At 47.4% G+C, this 24,422-nt stretch overlaps 1 protein-coding gene across 2 annotated transcripts in view; it reads right to left on the reverse strand.

The window, feature by feature from the left end:
- Positions 1 to 24,422, reverse strand: part of BEND2 (BEN domain containing 2) — a 218,722-nt gene that overhangs the window by 97,375 nt on the left and 96,925 nt on the right. The window contains exons 6-8 of one of the 2 annotated variants that reach the window (XM_069204527.1): positions 21,612 to 21,716; positions 1,131 to 1,559; positions 904 to 1,027 (exon numbers count right to left, since the gene is read on the reverse strand). In XM_069204527.1, coding sequence (XP_069060628.1) covers positions 904 to 1,027; positions 1,131 to 1,559; positions 21,612 to 21,716 — 658 coding nt within the window. The remainder of the gene's footprint in view (positions 1 to 903; positions 1,028 to 1,130; positions 1,560 to 21,611; positions 21,717 to 24,422) is intronic. The other variant, XM_069204528.1, reaches the window with a different exon arrangement.

The raw sequence follows: 24,422 nt of genomic DNA on the forward strand, positions 1-24,422 counted from the left end.
ATTTGAACGGGCCCCAGAAGACCTCTAGAAAATCCTCTCCTCATCCACCTACTAACAGATGTCTAAAAGAACTAGTGTTCATTGTACTTATTTGCCATCCATTTCAACAAATATAAGCGGTTCAGGGGGAAATCTTTCCACCTAGAAGGTTCCAACTCCTGGAAATACTTTATCTTCCACATCAGACGGTAAGAGGACATTCTGCGATTCCTCACAGAATGGAAAACTCACCTGTTTATGGGTACCTACAGACATGGGATACTTCAATGTTCACTTTAAAGGGTCATCATGGCATAGGAGTATAGCAGATGGGATAACCTGAACCTCCTCCCACGCACTCTATTCAGTGCCATCCTTTCCCACTATTCTCAGAAGCACCCAAACATAAGTGCAAAGTAATAAGGGAGAGATACAAAAACACTAACTACATAGGCAAATAAACATGGTCACATTAACCCAATAAATATAGCTAGGCATATAAACCCACTTAGCTATTTAATTGGATTATAACAGCATAAATGTTCAGGTGGATTTCTGAGTAGTAACAAAAAAGGGTAATACAAGGAACAGAGGTCAGTGCAAAAGTAAAACATACACAAATATAATTCAATTGAATTATGACTGTACTTAGGGCTAACAAGTACAATCAACTTTTTTTGAGGCAAAAAAATATGGATCATGGAATTTCAGTGGTGTAGAAAACAGAGATTCCTCAAGACCAACTACACAACGTAAATATCTCCCAATCTGCCCTGGCAGCCTTCTTCTACCACCTATTAAAAATGTTCACATAATAATTAAGGCACAATTAGAATGCGCAGACATACATATTTTCACAACAGACCTTGAGAAAAATATGTCTTCCAGTGAAAATATGCATACCACATTCTTGCTCCAACTCACCTAAGGAAGGATTGGCAGATTCAGAAGAGGAAGGGAGCTCCGGACTGATGGTCACACTTTCCGGGGGAGGAATAAAGTTAGTGATAACGGGTCCTTTATCTCTGAAGTTGGTTTCAGGAGTGGCCTGTTTCATTAAGAAAAAGATCAAGATACTTTACTGCAAAAAATACTCAACATGATCTAATATACAACATATTTAGGACAACCATTAAGATAGATTTTAGTACCTTTACGCAATCAACCGGAGCTCTCGAAGACACCACAGGTGTATCAACAACCAATGGTGAAATGCTAGTGGAGCTTTGGGACACTGTTTCCACAAGATTTGCTTGGATATTTGGGCCTGGTACCCTTTCATCCACTGAGAAGGGTGCATGTAGCGAGTGTGTGGAGACAATAGTGGGTAATGGTGGACTCTGTCTGTGGAGAGTTTGTTGAGGTTCCTGTTGAGGAGGCATTGGGTGAACAGGCTTCAATGTTGGGCTGGAAAGGAGATGATCCTTTTCCAGCCTAACCCTCACCATACGATTAGGCATTCCTTGTGGAGCTGAATAATCCTGCAAGTTGGACTGCCTATGAAAGGGCTTCTGCAATTTTAGTTTCACTTTGCCAGGAGGCAGATTGAAGGAACCTCTGTGGGAAAATCCAACTGGTCTCTGTAAAGGAGAGCACAAAAGGACAATTATAGTCAAAGTTGCAGTCATTTAATGTACCACCACAAAAGAAACAAACATTTTTGCAAGCCTGGAGTCAGGGTATGATTGTTTAGCAATTTAATTTGACAGTTACCACGGAAATATCAACAGAACATGTTGAACAATTATTCATTAGGGCTCATGACCTGACCATAAAATGACCTAAAGTTTCAGATGGAAAAAATTATCATAACCATGACTCTTAAAATGACAGTCTGTGGGTATCTCTACAGTGTATTAGCAGGGCCAGAAACAACTTATTGAGTGGGTTTCATAGAGGACTTTGCATGTGAGCAATGTCACCAGGAGTTGATCAGCATGAGCTTTTAGACTGATAGCAGAAGGGTTGTCAGAACTGCGGTGATAATGCAGGGAGAACCCATTCACTAAGCTATTGGAGATATCATAGACACAGCCCACTCTTACACCCTGTCTGTTTTCCATTTTCAACCTGTAGACAGATTCAATAGAAACCAAAAGTGAAAAGTGGAAGATAACAATATAAGGTTATCAGGCGCCTAAGCCTAAATAAAAGAGATTTAATATACATTACTGGTCAAACTCAGCATCAATGAGAAGAATTAGAGAGTAGTTTCAGCACAGTATGTGCCCAGTATCCCAAATGATGGCGCACACTCATGTCTCTGAGCGCACCATAACTGTAGATTGCGACCAGTGCTGCTTCAGCCCTACTCAGGCAAGCTCCGACACTGAAATAAGGTTGGACTCCAGTGCAGAGTGCAGCAGTGGATGACGCTTGACATTATCTATATTGTAGTTGATAGCCGCTTGGCTGCCACAAGAGGTTACAACAGTCATAAAAGTTGATCTGATGGACAAAGGTCATTGGTTCGAGGCTGATCAAGGTTGTGCACGCTGCATGTCTAATTTATGGCGAATCACACTAGTTAAGGAGATTTGTATGAGGGAAGAAACTTGGAAAATTGATTTCCTGATTCAGGTAGAAATACAAAGGCACTTTCAGTAAAAAGGAAGGGAAGTGTTTGATGACCTACTCTCTGTGTGTAAAATATCATTAGTGGCTTTGAGGCACAAAGGGCTTGAAGCTTGCTTATGCGACCCCATGACTGACAAAGAGATCTTCCATGCAGGATATTTCAGGTCAAAGAATGGCACTGGCATGAAACACGTGTGCATCTTCTAGTTGAGGTCCCAGGAGCTGGCAGGATATACCAGGGCCTCAAGATATCTTCATGGTCTTGTTGACCAAGGAGAATGATTCTGCAGGCTGACAATGGTAGGATCCTACTTTCGAAATGTTTGTCCTGCATGTATCCAGCAACTCCTGCCTCAGACAGCTGGTATGAAAACAACATTACATCACTGTCTGAGAATGTAAGCATGTTAATGTACTTCAGAAATGCCCATTAAAAACACCTTAGCCATTTGCTCTAACAGTGGGTTGTGCTGAAGGATTATCTATTAGCTAATAGGACCTCTAATGTCTCTGATGAATATTGCAAGTGTTGACAGGTCAAATCTTAGGGAACAATGAGCTCAAACTGAGCAATGGTAGGGAAGGGTGTAGCACTCTCCATTCTTTCATGGACTGGAACTTGCTAATCTGTGTGAGGTGGGCAAGATCACTCTGTCAGTGGAGTAGTACCAAGGCTAAGTCATATTGGAGCTATAAAGCTAACTACACGCATAGGTTCACCTTCGTCTTATTTCCAATATAATACTTATTTAGTGCACATACATCGAAGCACCTTGGAGCTAGGACTGAAGGATAACCTACTCCCTAAGACCTGGAACAATCTGCCATATGCCTGTGCATGTTTGAGCTGTGGTGTATTCACTTGGTCGTAACACTCTGGATAGGATTAGGGAATCCACTACGACTGACAGGAAAGCAGACCTGAGCTTGATTTTATAGTGTGCTCTGCAGATGAGAAAGAGAGTCTTCAGTAAAATCCTCTTTCCCAACAACATCCAGTTCAGTGCTTGCCTTGTCTGACAGACATGGTCAACCTTTCTCAAACCCAACACAACCCTCACTTCCACGTTCTAAAGGTGCTATAACGTGGTGTAGGAAGTTGGCTCTGTATGCACTATTTCAAAGTAAGAAATAGCATGTACAGAGTCCAAGGGTTCCCCTTAGAGGTAAGATAGTGGCAAAAAGAGATAATTCTAGTGCTCTATTTTGTGGTAGTGTGGTCGAGCAGTAGGCTTACCAGAGGGTAGTGTTAAGCATTTGTTGTACACACACAGGCAATAAATGAGGAACACACACTCAAAGACAATTCCAGGCCAATAGGTTTTTATATAGAAAAATATATTTTCTTAGTTTATTTTAAGAACCACAGGTTCAAGATTTACAATCAATACTTTAAATGACAGGTACTTCACTCAGGTATCATAGGAACTTTGAATCAGCAAAATAGCATGTACAGTTTTGGCAAAAATGGCAATAAGCTATTTTAAAACTAGACAGTGCAAATTTCAACAGTTCCTGGGGGAGGTAAGTATTTGTTAGTTTTGCAGGTAAGTAAACCACCTACAGGGTTCAAAGTTGGGTCCAAGGTAGCCCACTGTTGGGGGCTCAGGGCAACCCCAAAGTTACCACACCAGTAGCTCAGGGCCGGTCAGGTGCAGAGGTCAAAGTGGTGCCCAAAACGCATAGGCTTCAATGGAGAAGGGGGTGCCCCGGTTCCAGTCTGCCAGCAGGTAAGTACCAGCGACTTCGTAGGGCAGACCAGGGTTTTTTTTAGGGCACCGGGGCGGACAAAATTCAACACAAAAAGTACACCCTCAGCGGCACAGGGGTGGCCGGGTGCAGAGTGCAAACAGGCGTCGGGTTTGTAATAGGTTTCAATGGGAGACCTAGGGGTCCCTTCAGCGAAGCAGGCAGGCAAGGGGGGGGGCCTCCTCGGGGTAGCCACCACCTGGGCAAGGGAGAGGGCCACCTGGGGGTCGCTCCTGCACTGGAGGTCAGATCCTTCAGGTCCTGGGGGCTGCGGGTGCAGTGTCTTTACCAGGCGTCGGGTTCTTGGAAGCAGGCAGCCGCGGTCAGAGGGAGCCTCTGGATTCCCACTGCAGGCGTAGCTGGGGGGGGCTCGGGGGGGTCAACTCTGGCTACTCACAGGGTCGCAGTTGCCGGGGAGTCCTCCCTGTAGTGTTGTTTCTCCGCAGGTTGAGCCGGGGGCGTCGGGTGCAGAGTGGAAAGTCTCACGCTTCCGGCGGGAAACGTGGAGTCCTTTTAAAGTTGTTTCTTTGTTGCAAGTTTTGGTTTCTTTGGAACAGGGTCGCTGTCCTCAGGAGTTCTTGGTCATTTTAGATGCAGGGTAGTCCTCTGAGGCTGCAGAGCTCGCTGGACCCTGGGGAGCGCGTCGCTGTTGCAGTTTCTCTTGAAGTGGGGAGACAGGCCGGTAGGGCTGGGGCCAAAGCAGTTGGTGTCTCAGTCTTCTCTGCAGGGCTTCAGGTCAGCAGTCTTTCTTCGTCTTAGGTTGCAGGAATCTGTTTTCCTAGGTTCTGGGGGCCCCTAAATACTAAATTTAGGGGTGTGTTTAGGTCTGGGGGGTTAGTAGCCAATGGCTACTAGCCCTGAGGGTGGCTACACCCTCTTTGTGCCTCCTCCCTGAGGGGATGGGGGCACATCCCTAATCCTATTCTAAAAGTCAGAGTCACCTCAGCTCAGGACACCTTAGGGGTTGTCCTGACTGGCCAGTCATGACTCCTTGTTTTTCTCATTATCTCCTCCGGCTTTGCCACCAAAAGTGGGGCCATGGCCGGGGGGGCAGGCATCTCCACTAGCTGGAATGCCCTGTGGCGCTGTAACAAAGGGGGTGAGCCTTTGAGGCTCACCGCCAGGTGTTACAGTTCCTGCAGGGGGAGGTGAGAAGCACCTCCACCCAGTACAGGCTTTGTTACTAGCCACAGAGTGACAAAGGCACTCTCCCCATGTGGCTAGCAACATGTCTGGTGTGTGGCAGGCTGGCAAAACTAGTCAGCCTACACTGGAAGTCGGGTATGTTTTCAGGGGGCATCTCTAAGATGCCCTCTGGGGTGTATTTCACAATAAAATGTGCACTGGCATCAGTGTGCATTTATTGTGCTGAGAAGTTTGATACCAAACTTCCCAGTTTTCAGTGTAGCCATTATGGTGCTGTGGAGTTCGTGTAGGACAGACTCGGAGACCATATACTCTTATGGCTACCCTGCACTTACAATGTCTAAGGTTTTGCTTAGACACTGTAGGGGCATAGTGCTCATGCACCTATGCCCTCACCTATGGTATAGTGCACCCTGCCTTAAGGCTGTAAGGCCTGCTAGAGGGGTGACTTATCTATGCCATGGGCAGTGTGAGGTTGGCATGGCACCCTGAGGGGAGTGCCATGTCGACTTAGTCATTTTCTCCCCACCAGCACACACAAGCTGGCAAGCAGTGTGTCTGTGCTGAGTGAGGGGTCCCCAGGGTGGCATACGACATGCTGCCGCCCTTAGAGACCTTCCCTGGCATCAGGGCCTTTGGTACCAGTTACAAGGGACTTACCTGGAAGCCAGGGTGTGCCAATTGTGAAAACAAAGGTACAGTTTTAGGGAAAGAACACTGGTGCTGGGGCCTGGTTAGCAGGCCTCAGCACACTTTCAAATCATAACTTGGCATCAGCAAAGGCAAAAAGTCAGGGGGTAACCATGCCAAGGAGGCATTTCCTTACACAACACCCCCCCCCCCCCAAACGAAAGAGGATGAGACTAACCTTTCCCAAGAGAGTCTTCATTTTCTAAGTGGAAGAACCTGGAAAGGCCATCTGCATTGGCATGGGCAGTCCCAGGTCTGCGTTCCACTATAAAGTCCATTCCCTGTAGGGAGATGGACCACCTCAACAGTTTTGGATTTTCATCTTTCATTTGCATTAGCCATCTGAGAGGTCTGTGGTCAGTTTGAACTACAAAGTGAATACCAAAGAGGTATGGTCTCAGCTTCTTCAGGGACCAAACCACAGCAAAGGCCTCCCTCTCAATGGCACTCCAACGCTGCTCCCTGGGGAGTAACCTCCTGCTAATGAAAGCAACAGGCTAGTCAAGGCCATCATCATTTGTTTGGGACAAAACTGCCCCTATCCCATGTTCAGAGGCATCAGTCTGCACAATGAACTGCTTGGAGTAATCTGGAGCTTTTAGAACTGGTGCTGTGCACATAGCTTGTTTCAGGGCGTCAAAGGCCTTTTGGCATTCTACAGTCCAATTTATCTTCTTGGGCATTTTCTTGGAGGTAAGTTCTGTGAGGGGTGTCACTATTGATCCATATCCCTTCACAAACCTCCTGTAGTACCCAGTGAAGCCAAGGAATGCCCTGACTTGAGTCTGGGTTTTTGGAGCTACCCAGTCCAGAATAGTCTGGATCTTGGGTTGGAGTGGCTGAACTTGGCCTCCACCTACAAGGTGTCCCAAGTAAACCAGTTCCCTGCCCTATCTGACATTTGGATGCCTTGATAGAGAGGCCTGCTGCCTGCAGGGCCTTCAAAACCTTCTTCAGGTGGACCAGGTGATCCTGCCAGCTGGAGCTAAAGACAGCAATGTCGTCAAGATAAGCTGCACTAAAGGACTCCAGGCCAGCAAGGACTTGATTCACCAACCTTTGGAAGGTGGCAGGGGCATTCTTTAAACCAAAGGGCATAACAGTAAACTGATAGTGCCCATCAGGTGTGGAGAATGCTGTCTTTTCTTTTGCGTCTGGTGCCATTTTGATTTGCCAGTACCCTGCTGTCAAGTCAAAGGTACTTAAGTATCTGGCAGCACTTAGTCGGTCAATTAATTCATCTGCCCTTGGAATGGGATGGGCATCTGTCTTGGTGACAGAATTAAGTCCTCTGTAGTCCACAAAAAACCTCATCTCTCTCTTTCCATCTTTGGTGTGAGGTTTGGGGACTAAGAGCACTGGGCTAGCCCAGGGGCTGTCAGAGTGCTCAATGACTCCCAATTCCAGCATCTTGTGGACTTCCACCTTGATCCTTTCCTTAACTTGGTCAGGCTGTCTGAAAAATTTGTTTTTGACAGGCATGCTGTCTCCTGTGTCCACATCATGGGTACACAGGTGTGTCTGACCAGGGGTTAGGGAAAAGAGCTCAGCAAACTGTTGCAAGACTTTCTTACAGTCAGATTGCTGTTGGCCAGAGAGGGTGTCTGAATAGATCACTCCATCCACTGAGCCATCTTTAGGGTCTGTGGAGAGGAGATCAGGGAGAGGTTCACTCTCAGCTTCCTGGTCCTCATCTGTTACCATCAACAGATTCACATCTGCCCTGTCATGAAAGAGTTTGAGGCGGTTCACATGGATCACCCTTTTGGGGGTCCTGCTAGTGCCTAGGTCTACCAGGTAGGTGACCTGACTCCTTCTCTCTAGTACTGGGTAAGGGCCACTCCATCTGTCCTGAAGTGCCCTGGGAGCCACAGGCTTCATAACCCAGACTTTCTGCCCTGGCTGAAACTCAACCATAGCAGCCTTTTGGTCATACCACATCTTCTGGAGTTGTTGGCTGGCCTCAAGGTTTTTGCTTGCCTTTTCCATGTACTCTGCCATCCTGGAACGTAGGCCTAGTACATAGTCCTCTATATCTTGTTTAGGCTCATGAAGAGGTCTCTCCCAGCCTTCTTTTACAAGAGCTAGTGGTCCCCTGACAGGATGGCCAAACAGAAGTTCAAAGGGGGAAAACCCTACTCCCTTCTGAGGCACCTCTCTGTAGGCGAAAAGCAGATATGGCAAGAGGACATCCCATCTCCTTTTGAGCTTTTCAGGGAGCCCCATGATCATGCCTTTCAATGTCATTTTAAATCTTTCTACAAGACCATTGGTTTGTGGATGGTATGGTGTGGTGAATTTGAAAGTCACCCCACACTCATTCCACATATGCTTCAGGTATGCTGACATGAAGTTGGTACCCCTGTCAGACACCACCTCCTTAGGAAATCCCACTCTGGTAAAGATACCAATGAGTGCTTTAGCTACTGCAGGGTCAGTAGTGGACCTAAGGGGAATTGCTTCAGGGTACCTAGTGGCATGATCCACTACCACTAGGATATACTGGTTCCCTGAGGCTGTGGGAGGTTCAAGTGGACCCACTATGTCCACACCCACTCTTTCAAAGGGGACCCCCACCACTGGAAGTGGAATGAGGGGGGCCTTTGGGTGTCCACCGGTCTTACCACTGGCTTGACAGGTGGCACAGGAGCCACAAAACTGATTTACCTTCTGGGACATGTTGGGCCAATAGAAATGGTTAACTAACATTTCCCAAGTCTTGGTTTGTCCCAAATGCCCAGCAAGTGGAATATAATGAGCTAAGGTTAGAATGAACTCCCTAAACTCCTGAGGCACTACCACTCTCCTAGTGGCACCAGGTTTGGGATCTCTTGCCTCAGTGTAGAAGAGTCCATCTTCCCAATAGACTCTATGGGGGTCATTTTGACCCTGGCGGTCCGAGACCGCCAGGGCTAAAAGGACGGAAGCACCGCCAACAGGCTGGCGGTGCTTCCAGCCCTATTACGACCGCGGCGGTTTCCCGCTGTTTTAGCCCCGGCAGTGATAATCCGCCAGGGCAGCGCTGCAAGCAGCGCTGCCCTGGGGATTATGACACCCCTACCGCCAGCCTGTTTCTGGCGGTTTGCACCGCCAGGAAGAGGCTGGCGGTAGGGGGTGTCCTGGGGCCCCCTAACAGGGCCCCGGCCAGCTTTTCACTGTCTGCATAGCAGACAGTGAAAAGCGCGACGGGTGCAACTGCACCCATCGCACGGCCGCAACACCGCAGGCTCCATTAGGAGCCGGCTCCTATGTTGCGGCCTCATCCCCGCTGGGCCGGTGGGCGCAAACTTGGTTTGCGCCCGCCGGCCCAGCGGGGATGTCGTAATGGGGGCCGCGTGAGTGCGGCCGCATTGGCGGCCGCACAGCGGTTACAGCCCGCCAAGGTCGTAATTACCCCCTATGTGTTCCAGTGATTTTTCCTTTGGTCTCTTCAGCAGCTTGCTGCCTAAGGCCTTCAAGAGAGGGACATGTTTCTTGCCCCTTACACAACTGTTCCCTTGTGGGTCCCCAGGGCCTAAGAGTTCAACCTGGTAAGGTTCCAACTCCATGGGCTCAGTTCCCTCAGAGGGCAGAACTTCTTCCTGGGAAGAGAGGTTCTCTTTCTCTTGTTGTGTTGAAGCTGGTTCCCCAGTTTTCTTTCCTTTTCTCTTGGAGGGTTGGGCCCTTTTTCCAGGCTCCAACACCACTTTTTCACCCTGAGCCTTGCACTGTGCCCTTGTCTTGACACACACCAGTTCAGGGATACCCAGCATGGCTGCATGGGTTTTGAGTTCTACGACTCCAGGTCATTTCCAAGCAAACAGTCTACAGGGACATTTGAGGAGACCACCACCTGTTTCAGGCCATTGACCCCTCCCCACTCTAAAGTTACCATAGCCATGGGATGTACTTTAGTCTGATTGTCAGCGTTGGTGACTGGATAAGTTTGTCCAGACAGGTATTGACCTTGGGAAACCAGTGTCTCTGTCACCATGGTGACACTGGCACCTGTATCCCTCAGGCCTTCTACACTAGTCCCATTAATTAAGAGTTGCTTCCTGTATTTTTGCATATTAGGGGGCCAGGCAGCCAGTGTGGCTAAGTCCACCCCACCCTCAGAGACTAATGTAGCTTCAGTGTGAACCCTGATTTGCTCTGGGCACACTGTTGATCCCACCTGGAGACTGGCTATTCCAGTGCTAACTGGAGTAGAGTTTGAAGTGGAACCTTTCTTGGGACAGGCCTTGTCTCCAGTTTGGTGTCCCTGCTGATTACAGCTACAACACCAGGCCTTCTTGGGATCAAAGTTTTTACCCTTGTACCCAAAATTGGATTGTGAAGAGGCTTTGGACCCTCCCTCCTGAGCAGGTTTTTGGGGCCCTGTAGAAGACTCTTTACTTTTTCCCTTGGATGTCTCAACACTCTTCCCCTGGGGAGTCTTTGTGCCCCCTTTCTTTTGGTCACCCCCTGTGGAAGTCTTGGTCACCCTAGTCTTGACCCAATGGTCCGCCTTCTTTCCCAATTTTTGGGGAGAAATTGGTCCTAGGTCTACCAGATGCTGATGCAGTTTATCATTGAAACAATTACTTAACAGGTGTTCTTTCACAAATAAATTGTACAGCCCATCATAATCATTTACACCACTGCCATGAATCCAACCATCCAGTGTTTTGACTGAGAAGTTAACAAAATCAACCCAGGTCTGGCTCGAGGATTTTTGAGCCCCCCTGAACCTAATCCTGTACTCCTCAGTTGAGAATCCAAAGCCCTCAATCAGGGTAGCCTTCATGAGGTCATAGGATTCTGCATCGTTTCCAGAGAGTGTGAGGAGTTTATCCCTACACTTTCCAGTGAACATTTCCCACAGGAGAGCACCCCAGTGAGACTTGTTTACTTTTCTGGTTGCACAAGCCCTCTCAAAAGCTGTGAACCATTTGGTGATATCATCACCATCTTCATATTTAGTTACAATCCCTTTAGGGATTTTTAGCATGTCAGGAGAATCTCTGACCCTATTTATGTTGCTGCCACCATTGATGGGACCTACGCCCATCTCTTGGCTTTCCCTTTCTATGGCTAGGATCTGTCTTTCAAAAGCCAATCTTTTGGCCAACCTGGCTAGCAGGAGGTCATCTTCATTGAGGCTTTCCTCAATGCTTCCAGAGTTGCTGGACTCTCCTGTGAGAGAAGCAGCTTCTCTGACTATCACATTTGGAGTCAGGGTTGGAGAAACCCTGGTCTCCCTATCTAGGACTGGAGGTGGGAGTTCCTCCAACTCACTAGTGACCCCCTCTGTGAGGGCATCATCAGAGGGGTTGTTTTTAGCAAACTCTGCCATAAGCTCCTGGAGCTGTACTTTGGTAGGGTTTGAACCCGTTTTTATCTTTTTGATTTTACAGAGAGACCTTAACTCTGACATCCTAAGATGCAGGTAAGGGGTGAGGTTGAGTTCCATCACTATCTCTTCTGCAGCAGACATTATGTTTCTAAAAGTTGGAATACTTTATAAGAATCTAAAACTATCTCTAGAACTTAATTCAAACTTTTACAAAACTTTTAAACTCTAAAAGAAATGCTAACAGGGACTAACACAAGGCCCTAGCATGACTTTTAAAAATTTAGAAAAATAGCCCAAATTTCAAAAATCTGTTTCTAATGACAATTTTTGGAATTTAGTCGTGTGATCAGGTATTGACTGAGTAGTCCAGCAAATGCAAAGTCTTGTACCCCACCGCTGATCCACCAATGTAGGAAGTTGGCTCTGTATGCACTATTTCAAAGTAAGAAATAGCATGTACAGAGTCCAAGGGTTCCCCTTAGAGGTAAGATAGTGGAAAAAAGAGATAATTCTAATGCTCTATTTTGTGGTAGTGTGGTCGAGCAGTAGGCTTATCAGAGGGTAGTGTTAAGGATTTGTTGTACACACACAGGCAATAAATGAGGGACACACACTCAAAGACAATTCCAGGCCCATAGGTTTGTATATAGAAAAATATATTTTCTTAGTTTATTTTAAGAACCACAGGTTCAAGATTTACAATCAATACTTTAAATGACAGGTACTTCACTCAGGTATCATAGGAACTTTGAATCAGCAAAATAGCATGTACAGTTTTGGCAAAAATGGCAATAAGCTATTTTAAAACTAGACAGTGCAAATTTCAACAGTTCCTGGGGGAGGTAAGTATTTGTTAGTTTTGCAGGTAAGTAAACCACCTACAGGGTTCAAAGTTGGGTCCAAGGTAGCCCACCGTTGGGGGTTCAGGGCAACCCCAAAGTTACCACACCAGCAGTTCAGGGCTGGTCAGGTGCAGAGGTCAAAGTGGTGCCCAAAACGCATAGGCTTCAAAGGAGAAGGGGGTGCCCCGGTTCCAGTCTGCCAGCAGGTAAGTACCCGCGACTTCAGAGGGCAGATCAGGGGGGTTTTGTAGGGCACCGGGGGGGACACAAGTCAGCACAAAAAGTACACCCTCAGCGGCACGGGGCGGCCGGGTGTAGCGTGCAAACAGGCGTAGGGTTTGTAATAGGTTTCAATGGGAGACCTAGGGGTCTCTTCAGCGAAACAGGCAGGCAAGGGGGGGGGGGGGCTCCTCGGGGTAGCCACCACCTGGGCAAGGGAGAGGGCCACCTGGGGGTTGCTCCTGCACTGGAGGTCAGATCCTTCAGGTCCTGGGGGCTGCGGGTGCAGTGTCTTTACCAGGCGTCGGGTTCTTGGAAGCAGGCAGTCGCAGTCAGGGGGAACCTCTGTATTCCCTCTGCAGGCGTCGCTGGTGGGGCTCAGGGGGGTCAACTCTGGCTACTCACAGGGTCGCAGTCGCCGGGGAGTCCTCCCTGTAGTGTTGTTTCTCCGCAGGTCAAGCCGGGGGCGTCGGGTGCAGAGTGGAAAGTCTCACGCTTCCGGCGGGAAACGTGGAGTCCTTTTAAAGTTTTTTCTTTGGAACAGGGCCGCTGTCCCCGGGAGTTCTTGGTCCTTTTAGATGCAGGGTAGGCCTCTGAGGCTGCAGAGGTCGCTGGACCCTGGGGAGCGCGTCGCTGTTGCAGTTTCTCTTGAAGTGGGAGACAGGCCGGTAGGGCTGGGGCCAAAGCAGTTGGTGTGTCCGTCTTCTCTGCAGGGCTTCAGGTCAGCAGTCCTTCTTCGTCTTAGGTTGCAGGAATCTGTTTTCCTAGGTTCCGGGGGCCCCTAAACACTCAATTTAGGGGGGTGTTTAGGTCTGGGGGGGTTAGTAGCCAATGGCTAATAGCCCTGAGGGTGGCTACACCCTCTTTGTGCCTCCTACCTGAGGGGAGGGGGGCACATCCCTAATCCTATTGGGGGAATCCTCCATCTGCAAGATGGAGGATTTCTAAAAGTCAGAGTCACCTCAGCTCAGGACACCTTAGGGGTTGTCCTGACTGGCCAGTGTCTCCTCCTTGTTTTTCTCATTATCTTCTCCAGCCTTGCCACCAAAAGTGGGGCCATGGCCGGAGGGGGCGGGCATCTCCACTAGCTGGAATGCCCTGTGGCGCTGTAACAAAGGGGGTGAGCCTTTGAGGCTCACCGCCAGGTGTTACAGTTCCTGCAGGGGGAGGTGAGAAGCACCTCCACCCAGTACAGGCTTTGTTACTAGCCACAGAGTGACAAAGGCACTCTCCCCATGTGGCCAGCAACATGTCTGGTGTGTGGCAGGCTGGCAAAACTAGTCAGCCTACACTGGAAGTCGGGTATGTTTTCAGGGGGCATCTCTAAGATGCCCTCTGGGGTGTATTTCACAATAAAATGTACACTGGCATCAGTGTGCATTTATTGTGCTGAGAAGTTTGATACCAAACTTCCCAGTTTTCAGTGTAGGCATTATGGTGCTGTGGAGTTTGTGTAGGACAGACTCCCAGACCATATACTCTTATGGCTACCCTGCACTTGGTTTTGCTTAGACACTGTAGGGGCATAGTGCTCATGCACCTATGCCCTCACCTATGGTATAGTGCATCCTGCCTTAGGGCTGTAAGGCCTGCTAGAGGGGTGACTTATCTATGCCATGGGCAGTGTGAGGTTGGCATGGCACCCTGAGGGTCATTTTCTCCCCACCAGCACACACAAGCTGGCAAGCAGTGTGTCTGTGCTGAGTGAGGGGTCCCCAGGGTGGCATAAGACATGCTGCAGCCCTTAGAGACCTTCCCTGCCATCAGGGCCCTTGGTACCAGTTACAAGGGACTTACCTGGATGCCAGAGTGTGCCAATTGTGAAAACAAAGGTACAGTTTTAGGGAAAGAACACTGGTGCTGGGGCCTGGTTAGCAGGCCTCAGCGCACTTTCAAATCATAACTTGGCATCAGCAAAGGCAAAAAGTCAGGGGGTAATCATGCAAAGGAGGCATTTCCTTACACGTATCAGTCGGACATTCTGGGAAACCCAGGTAAGTGGCCTTGGGCTATTCTAGATGAGAGATGACACATGGTCAGACCACCTGTCCAAACTTTTCCCTCAAAAGAAAGAGCACATTTTCTGATATCCTGGAGTACTCTTGGAAACTGAGGGGTCTAGGTAAAGAGTGCAGAAGCCTCATGCCTATTCCATGAGTAGGCCATTCCCTTTATTTGGCACCATGTGTGCTTACAGAAGTATCAGCGTGATAAGTAGCACATAGGAGTAGATAGAAGAAGGGATGTAGGAAGGAGAAAGTAGGAGTATAAAGTTGGTAGGAACCTTGTGGGCTTCCTGTTGGACCTTGCTTTTTGACAGGGTCACCCCCAAACGTTTTGCCTCCTTCCTCCTATTTATTCTGACCTGTTGTTGTTGGCTTTTGACCTCTGGGCACTTTACCACTGCTAACCAGTGCTAAAGTGCATATGCTCTCTGTGTAAATTGTACTATTGATTGGTTTATCCATGATTGGCTATTTAATTTACTTGTAAGTCCCTAGTAGAGTGCACTATATGTGCCTAGGGCCTGTAGATTAAATGCTACTAGTGGGCCTGCAGCACTGGTTGTGCCACCCACTTCAGTAGCCCCATAACCTTGTCTCAGGCCTGCCATTGCAAGGCCTGTGTGTGCAGTCTCACTGCCACTTCGACTTGGCATTTAAAAGTACTTGCCAAGCCTAGAACTCCCCTTTTTCTACATATAAGTCACCCCTAATGTGTGCCCTAGGTAACCCCTAGAGCAGGGTGCTGTGTGGGTAAAAGGCAGGACATGTACCTGTGTAGTTTATATGTCCTGGTAGTGTAAAACTCCTAAATTAGTTTTTACACTACTGTGAGGCCTGCTCCCTTCATAGGCTAACATTGGGGCTGCCCTCATACATAGTTGAAGTGGCAGCTGTTGATCTGAAAGGAGCAGGAAGGTCATATTTAGTATGGCCAGAATGGTAATGCAAAATCCTGCTGACTGGTGAAGTCGGATTTAATATTACTATTCTAGAAATACCACTTTTAGAAAATGAGCATTTCTTTGCACTTAAATCTTTACGTGCCTTACAATCCATGTCTGGCTAGGTTTAATTGACAGCTCCTTGTGCATTCACTCAGACACATCCCAAACACAGGGTACTCAGCCTCACTTGCATACATCTGCATTTTGAATGGGTCTTACTGGGCTGGGAGGGTGGAGGGCCTGCCCTCACACAAAGGACTGCCACACCCTCTACTGGTACCCTGGCAGACAGGATTGAACTGAAAGGGGCCCTGGGGCATTTCTTAGCCACTCTTTGAAGTCACCCCCACTTCAAAGGCACAATTTAGTATAAAACAGGGCCTCTGCCCTACCTCATCAGACACTTGCTGGAGAAGAAACCTGAACCAGAAACTACATCCTGCCAAGAAGAACTACCTGGCTGCTCAAAGGACTCACCTGTCTGCTTTCTACAAAGGACTGCTGCCTTGCTGTTGGCCTGCTGCCTTGCTGAACTCTTGCCTTGCTGAACTCTTGTCTGGCTGTAGAAGAGCTCTCCAAGGGCTTGGATAGAGCTTGCCTCCTGTTCCCTGAAGTCTCAGGACCAAAAAGACTTCTCTTTTTCATTTGGACTCTTCGTGCGCCGAAGATTTTGACGCACAGCTTGCTCCGCGGCGAGAAAATCGCCGCACACCGACGCAACGCCTTTGGGGCGACTGGAACTTCGACGCACAGCCTCGCAAGGACAACGTCGCCCGACTTCCAGAGGGGAAATCGACGCGACGCCTGCCGTGAGAACGAAACTTCGACGCACAGCCTCGCGGAACGACGCGCAGCCGCAAAACAAGCTGAAGAATCCACGCACAGACCCCGGGACATCTGGTAATCCCGCGACCCACAGAAAGAGACGGTCCGCGTGCCGGAAAACGACGCATGACTTCCCCGTGTGAAAAATAACGACGCAAGTCCGTGTGTGCAGAGGAGAAATCGACGTACACACCATTTTTGCATGTAACTCTTTATCTGCGGCCCTTTGCGGAGATTTTCCACTCTAAACCAGGTACTTTGTGCTTGAAAGAGACTTTGTTTGCTTTTTAAATACTTGAGACACTTTATATCACTTTTTAGTGATATCTTTACAAATTCATATTGCATCTTTGATCGTTTTGACCTGCAAATACCAAGATAAATATTATATATTTTTCTAAACACTGTGTGGTGTATTTCTGTGGTGCTATATTATGGTATTGTATGATTTATTGCACAAATGCTTTACACATTGCCTTCTAAGTTAAGCCTGACTGCTCGTGCCAAGCTACCAGAGGGTGGGCACAGGCTCATTTTGGATTGTGTGTGACTTACCCTCACTAGAGTGAGGGTTCTTGCTTGGACAGAGAGTAACCTGACTGCCAACCAAAAACCCCATTTCTAACATTGGTGATCAGCGGTGAGGATAGGACTTGTGTTTGTGCAGTGACATACAGTAGCTAAGTATTTCACTACCTACCCACAGTTGAAGGTCAACTTGATTTTTCATCTTTTTGCTTTTGGTTCTCTGATGTCCTCCTGGATATATTATTGATATTTTGGACTTTGGATTTTGCCTGTGATACCTTATCAGATTGAGAACGGGTATCTACCGTGTGTCATTCTTTGTGCCTACTGAATCCCTCACTAAGGCTGACCTAAGGAGGCTTTGCAGAAAATGGGGACTTCCTATGTCAAGGAGATCTACTAAGATGGAACTGCTAGATACCTACATAACCTGGGGGGAAGAAAGATGGGCAGAGGAAGAGGCAGCAAAAAAACAAATGACTAAGTACTCCTCAGATGAGGAGGAGGACTGCTCAGATGAGAAGGAAGACTACTCAGATGAGGAAAGAGAACCAGTGAGAGATGAATGGCTCCTAGCTCAAGAGCGGCAGGTGGAAGAGCTAGATGAGTTTCTTGAAAGAGCTGAGGCAGCAAGCGCCTTAGCCGTGGAAAAAGAAAGGATTGCAGATCAAGAGCTGAGCTGTGAAGAGCTGAAACTGGAGGCCGGAAGGGCTGAGACCATTTCAGATGGTGGCAGCAAAAATCTTGCATCCAGTACTGCTGAAGAAGGGCACAAGCCCAGAGATGTGGTACCCAACTTGAAGAAGGGAGTTGACACACCCCAGGCGGTTCAAGGGTATGAGGTAGTTCCCGTTATGCACAGGGTCCCTGAGAAGGATTGGGAACTGGCACAGGGAGTCATATTCCTACTGGGTGAGGGACACTTTACTGGCTCTAGAAGAGAGTGACAGGGAAAAAGGTTCCCCCCTGGTGGACGTCCTGGATATTGAGTGTGGCGACATCCCAGAAGAGTATGGGTTGAGTGTTAGGGACAGTCAGATACTGTCTCACCAGTCTCAGGAGGGTGATGTAGAGTGCTTTTTCAAGGCTGAGTCACTGGATGGTTGGGTGAAGGGTACTGTGGTTAATACACGTGAAGGGCAGAGTGATGTAATTGCTGGAGAGCATATGTCTGGTCCTTATTTTCCAGAGCTACGCCAACACCAGGTGGAGTGTGAGTTCTCTGACCCCAGGGAGCTTACAATGGAGGCAGACTTCTGGGTGAATACCAGAGAGTCTGAAGAGGCATTTGGGGGTGCTCCTGAAGGGAGTGGTCTAGGTGTTTCCCAACCAAGTGAGGTGGGAGAGGATTGTAGTGTCCCAAGGGCTTGGATAGAGCTTGCCTCCTGTTCCCTGAAGTCTCAGGACCAAAAATACTTCTCTTTTTCATTTGGACTCTTCGTGCGCCGAAGATTTTGACGCACAGCTTGCTCCGCGGTGAGAAAATCGCTGCACACCGACGCGACGCCTTTGGGGCGACTGGAACTTCGACACACGGCCTCGCAAGGACAACGTCGCCCGACTTCCAGAGGGGAAATCGACGCGACGCCTGCCGTGAGAACGAAACTTCGACGCACAGCCTCGCGGAACGACGCGCAGCCGCAAAACAAGCTGAAGAATCCACGCACAGACCCCGGGACATCTGGTAATCCCGCGACCCACAGAAAGAGACGGTCCGCGTGCCGGAAAACGACGCATTACTTCCCCGCGTGAAAAATAACTACGCAAGTCCGTGTGTGCAGAGGAGAAATCGACGTACACACCATTTTTGCATGTAACTCTTTATCTGCGGCCCTTTGCGGAGATTTTCCACTCTAAACCAGGTACTTTGTGCTTGAAAGAGACTTTGTTTGCTTTTTAAATACTTGAGACACTTTATATCACTTTTTAGTGATATCTTTACAAATTCATATTGCATCTTTGATCGTTTTGACCTGCAAATACCAAGATAAATATTATATATTTTTCTAAACACTGTGTGGTGTATTTCTGTGGTGCTATATTATGGTATTGTATGATTTATTGCACAAATGCTTTACACATTGCCTTCTAAGTTAAGCCTGACTGCTCGTGCCAAGCTACCAGAGGGTGGGCACAGGCTAATTTTGGATTGTGTGTGACTTACCCTCACTAGAGTGAGGGTTCTTGCTTGGACAGAGAGTAACCTGACTGCCAACCAAAAACCCCATTTCTAACATTGGTGATCAGCGGTGAGGATAGGACTTGTGTTTGTGCAGTGACATACAGTAGCTAAGTATTTCACTACCTACCCACAGTTGAAGGTCAACTTGATTTTTCATCTTTTTGCTTTTGGTTCTCTGATGTCCTCCTGGATATATTATTGATATTTTGGACTTTGGATTTTGCCTGTGATACCTTATCAGATTGAGAACGGGTATCTACCGTGTGTCATTCTTTGTGCCTACTGAATCCCTCACTAAGGCTGACCTAAGGAGGCTTTGCAGAAAATGGGGACTTCCTATGTCAAGGAGATCTACTAAGATGGAACTGCTAGATACCTACATAACCTGGGGGGAAGAAAGATGGGCAGAGGAAGAGGCAGCAAAAAAACAAATGACTAAGTACTCCTCAGATGAGGAGGAGGACTGCTCAGATGAGAAGGAAGACTACTCAGATGAGGAAAGAGAACCAGTGAGAGATGAATGGCTCCTAGCTCAAGAGCGGCAGGTGGAAGAGCTAGATGAGTTTCTTGAAAGAGCTGAGGCAGCAAGCGCCTTAGCCCTGGAAAAAGAAAGGATTGCAGCTCAAGAGCTGAGCTGTGAAGAGCTGAAACTGGAGGCCGGAAGGGCTGAGACCATTTCAGATGGTGGCAGCAAAAATCTTGCATCCAGTACTGCTGAAGAAGGGCACAAGCCCAGAGATGTGGTACCCAACTTGAAGAAGGGAGTTGACACACCCCAGGCGGTTCAAGGGTATGAGGTAGTTCCCGTTATGCACAGGGTCCCTGAGAAGGATTGGGAACTGGCACAGGGAGTCATATTCCTACTGGGTGAGGGACACTTTACTGGCTCTAGAAGAGAGTGACAGGGAAAAAGGTTCCCCCCTGGTGGACGTCCTGGATATAGAGTGTGGCGACATCCCAGAAGAGTATGGGTTGAGTGTTAGGGACAGTCAGATACTGTCTCACCAGTCTCAGGAGGGTGATGTAGAGTGCTTTTTCAAGGCTGAGTCACTGGATGGTTGGGTGAAGGGTACTGAGGTTAATACACGTGAAGGGCAGAGTGATGTAATTGCTGGAGAGCATATGTCTGGTCCTTATTTTCCAGAGCTACGCCAAAACACCAGGTGGAGTGTGAGTTCTCTGACCCCAGGGAGCTTACAATGGAGGCAGACTTCTGGGTGAATACCAGAGAGTCTGAAGAGGCATTTGGGGGTGCTCCTGAAGGGAGTGGTCTAGGTGTTTCCCAACCAAGTGAGGTGGGAGAGGATTGTAGTGTCCCAAGGGCTTGGATAGAGCTTGCCTCCTGTTCCCTGAAGTCTCAGGACCAAAAATACTTCTCTTTTTCATTTGGACTCTTCGTGCGCCGAAGATTTTGACGCACAGCTTGCTCCGCGGCGAGAAAATCGCTGCACACCGACGCTGATCGACGCAACACCTTTGGGGCGACCGGAACTTCAACGCACGGCCTCGCAAGGACAACGCACCCGACTTCCAGAGGGGAAATCGACGCAACGCCTGCCGTGAGAATGAAACTTCGACGCACAGCCTCGCGGAACGACGCGCAGCCGGAAAACAAGCCGAACAATCCACGCACAGACCCCGGGACATCTGGTAATCCCGCGACCCACAGAAAGAGGCGGTCCGCACGCCGGAAAACGACGCACGACTTCCCCGCTTGAAAAATAACAACGCAAGTCCGTGTGTGCAGAGGAGAAATCGACGCACACACCATTTTTCCACGTATCTCTTCTTCTGCGGCCCTTTGCGGAGATTTTCCACTCCAAACCAGATACTTTGTGCTTGAATGAGACTTTGTTTGATTTTTAAAGACTTAAGACACTTTATATCACTTTTTAGTGATATCTTTACAAATTCATATTGCATCTTTGATCGTTTTGACCTGCAAATACCCAGATAAATATTATATATTTTTCTAAACACTGTGTGGTGTATTTTTGTGGTGCTACATTATGGTATTGTATGATTTATTGCACAAATGCTTTACACATTGCCTCCTAAGTTAAGCCTGACTGCTCGTGCCAAGCTACCAGAGGGAGGGCACAGGCTAATTTTGGATTGTGTGTGACTTACCCTGACTAGAGTGAGGGTTCTTGCTTGGACAGAGGGTAACCTGACTGCCAACCAAAAACCCCATTTCTAACACTTCCCATTTCACATCCTGACCGCCATAAGGCAGAATTAAACCAACCCTGAACGAAGGTCAAGGACCATATCATGAACACAGATTTGTGTCAGTGACATTTGAAATTGTTAGTGATAAAATCAGTGGGTGGTACTGTTGGGACAAAATGTTATGCACAGTAATACCACTGTCCACAACGGTCAACAACACGGTGGCAATGTGAAGCATGTGGCAGTTAACTTATAGCTGACAAACAGAAATACCACTGATCACTTTTAAGACTGCCAAATTCAAATACCGCTAACAAAAATCTGTTTGCAGAACAGCAAAAAAATTGTTGATAAATCTGGATGCCACTGACAAACATCTGTTTATGTGACACAGCCCCATGAACCTAAGATAAAAATAGTGTGTTGGTTACTTACAGGTTTGAAAAGTAGTGGCTTCATCCGGACATGATGCATTTCTGAGACTTTTCGCTGGAGCGCATCAAACTTCTTATCAAGTTTCTGTATCGCATCATACATTGCCTGCCATGTTGAATGTACATGTTAATATACATTTACAAGTTTCAAATTATATATACAAAGAACTACCCTGAATTCTGAAAACGGCAGAAAGTAAAGACTGTTTTATAAAAGCACCTTTCAGTCCAAGTACAGAAAACAAGCTGGAAAGATTAACTCTCTGGGGCTTAAAACCACTGCCAAATTATTGCTTTAGGATATTACTCCTACCAAATGTTTGTCAATGAACACTGATCAAGCTTCAAAATAGACATCTCATTAATAAACTTTGTCAAAAAAGGCTAAGTCATTCAAAGTATGGGTGCTCCTTGTGAAGCTGATTATTAGTCCATTTGTTTAGCCAAAACAAAGCAAGAGTGGGTAAACTGCAATAACAGTAATGTAGCCCAAAAAGATTTTACCACTTGATATTCTAATTTGCTATTAAAACACGAAATGGTAGTAACCAGATGCGCTCCGTCCTTCTACAAAAAATGATATTTGTTAATAACTTCTAATCAGTTAATCTTTTGATGTTTGGGGACTGTCTCCCCAAGAGTTTAGGAAAACAGATATTGAAGCATTGTTTATGTATTTATGAGAATGAAGGAAAAGAGGGGGTAGTGAATAATTAGAGGACATAGCAGATAGATGGGAAAAATTAAACACCTATCTGTCGTGACAACTGAACATCCCTTCATTCACTGGATACAGCTGTGACATTACCACTATGAATGCCCTGTCTAAGAGGGCTACCTTCTGGTTTCAGCAAGTGAAAGGGTGCAGAGCAAATGGATTTGTTGAAGCCCTTCATCTCTCCCCCCGCCTTTACCGAAGAGAACAAAACAGAAGATTCGCGTCTGGTGAGGATGTCTGCTTGCTTTTTAATATTTTAAAGGCAGGAGGATACCTGCAGAAAGGCAGATATTTTTTTTATTTTTTAAGTGAATGTAGGGTAATGAGTAGTTGAAAAAATGCCAATATGCCTGACAATCCTAAGTCCCGATGGAAGTGCAGGAGAGAAAGGAACCAGATGTATTGTACCTCTGTTAACGGAAGCTAAATAATGTGGAAGAGGATATGACGGTACTAGTTAAATTTTATATATCACAAAGCCCTCTGGCAAAATCTCTTTCTAGATATTTGCACTGCAGCTGTCCTGGGACTGTTCAGAGAGTTGAAGGAAAGCACAGATAGCATACAACACAACATAATAGTGCTTTAACCATCAACAAGTATGTATTTTCTTCTTGGATGTCCTTTGTTGTCCGAGGCAGCTTGCCAATCACTCTTGATATCTATGATATATAAGAACCATACACTTTGGAGTTGAAAATTTGTAAGAAGAAGATTTAGAAGTAAAACTTAGGGGAACTTAATTTTATCATTAAGTCCACTGAATTGGTGAAAGTTTTAAGTGGGTGAAAGATAAAATAATAAAGTTGTGGGTTTTAAGCTTTGTGAGTCTCCCACCTAGATCAAGGTTTTATTTTCAATTTTAGCATGTTTTTCTGTCCGTCTTCAGCTATGATGGTTGCAAGTGCTTGCTTCTGTTCCCCAAGTTACTATGTTGGATTGTTGCTGGCTTCTTTGTAAATTCTCTCCCCTTGTTTTATCTTCTCTTAGGATTGGCTTGCCTATAGAGTTATGAGGTTCATAGATAACTGCATACTTAGCTGTTTTTTCTGATTGGTTGTCCGTCATGCAATATCTGAATCATTTCAGTTTTGCCTCTCAGTCCCGGATTTTTCTTTTACAAGTTATCTGTGGACATGTCCTTTTTAGGTCTAGCGCACAAGTGCTTTGACCTGTTGTAAGTATTGTGGGGTTTTAACCACGCCCACCACTTTCACTCATTTGTGGGCTTGCTTTTCAAAACTCCTTTCTTATCATTGGTAAATGCTTTACGTTTGTCCCTCCTTGGGGCGGTTTTGTTACCGCCTTGCAAAGACTGACCCTGTTACATGGATAATTGCATGACTGTAGAGATGTTTGACTGTGAGCGAACTTCTTTTTGTGTCTCTCCTTCACGTTCGTGCTCATGGCAGCCATGGTGCTTTGAACTGTTGTAGTATGAAATTGTTAACATATTGATTTAGACCGACATAAGCAAGACAGCCATAAACACTGCTCAAGAGAAAGCTCTTTCAAATTATGGCCCTCATTACAACTTTGTACAAGTTGTATCCGCCGTGCGGCTGCCATTAAGACATCCCCGCTGGGCCGGCGGGCGGAAACCAAGATGTCGCCGCAACACGGAAGCCGGCTCCAAATGGAGCCGGCAGTGTTGCGGCGGTGCGACGGGTGCAGTTGCATCCGTCGCGCTTTTCACTGTCTGCTATGCAGACAGTGAAAAGCTCCATGGGGCCGTGGCAGGGGGCCCCGCGACTCCCCTTTCCGCCAGCCTTTTCATGGCGGTTCCTACCGCCATGAAAAGGCTGGTGGGAGGGGGACTCGTAATCCCCTGGGCAGCCATGCAAGCAGCCTTGCCCTGGGGGATTACAACCGCTGGGACCAATGTGGCGGGAAACTGCCGGTCCCATGCGGTGCGACTTGTACCGCCAGCCAGTTGGCGGTACAAACTCCAGAACAGCCCTGGCAGTCTTTGACCGCCAGGGTTGTAATGAGGCCCTATATTCCTTGAACAGGGATGTTACTTACTTTACTGCCCACAGCAACAGTCTTGGGTAAATAAGTGGCAAAATGTCCAAATACCATTACTACCCATCA

This window comes from Pleurodeles waltl, chromosome 8 (assembly GCF_031143425.1).
Source record: "Pleurodeles waltl isolate 20211129_DDA chromosome 8, aPleWal1.hap1.20221129, whole genome shotgun sequence".
NCBI lineage: Eukaryota > Metazoa > Chordata > Amphibia > Caudata > Salamandridae > Pleurodeles > Pleurodeles waltl.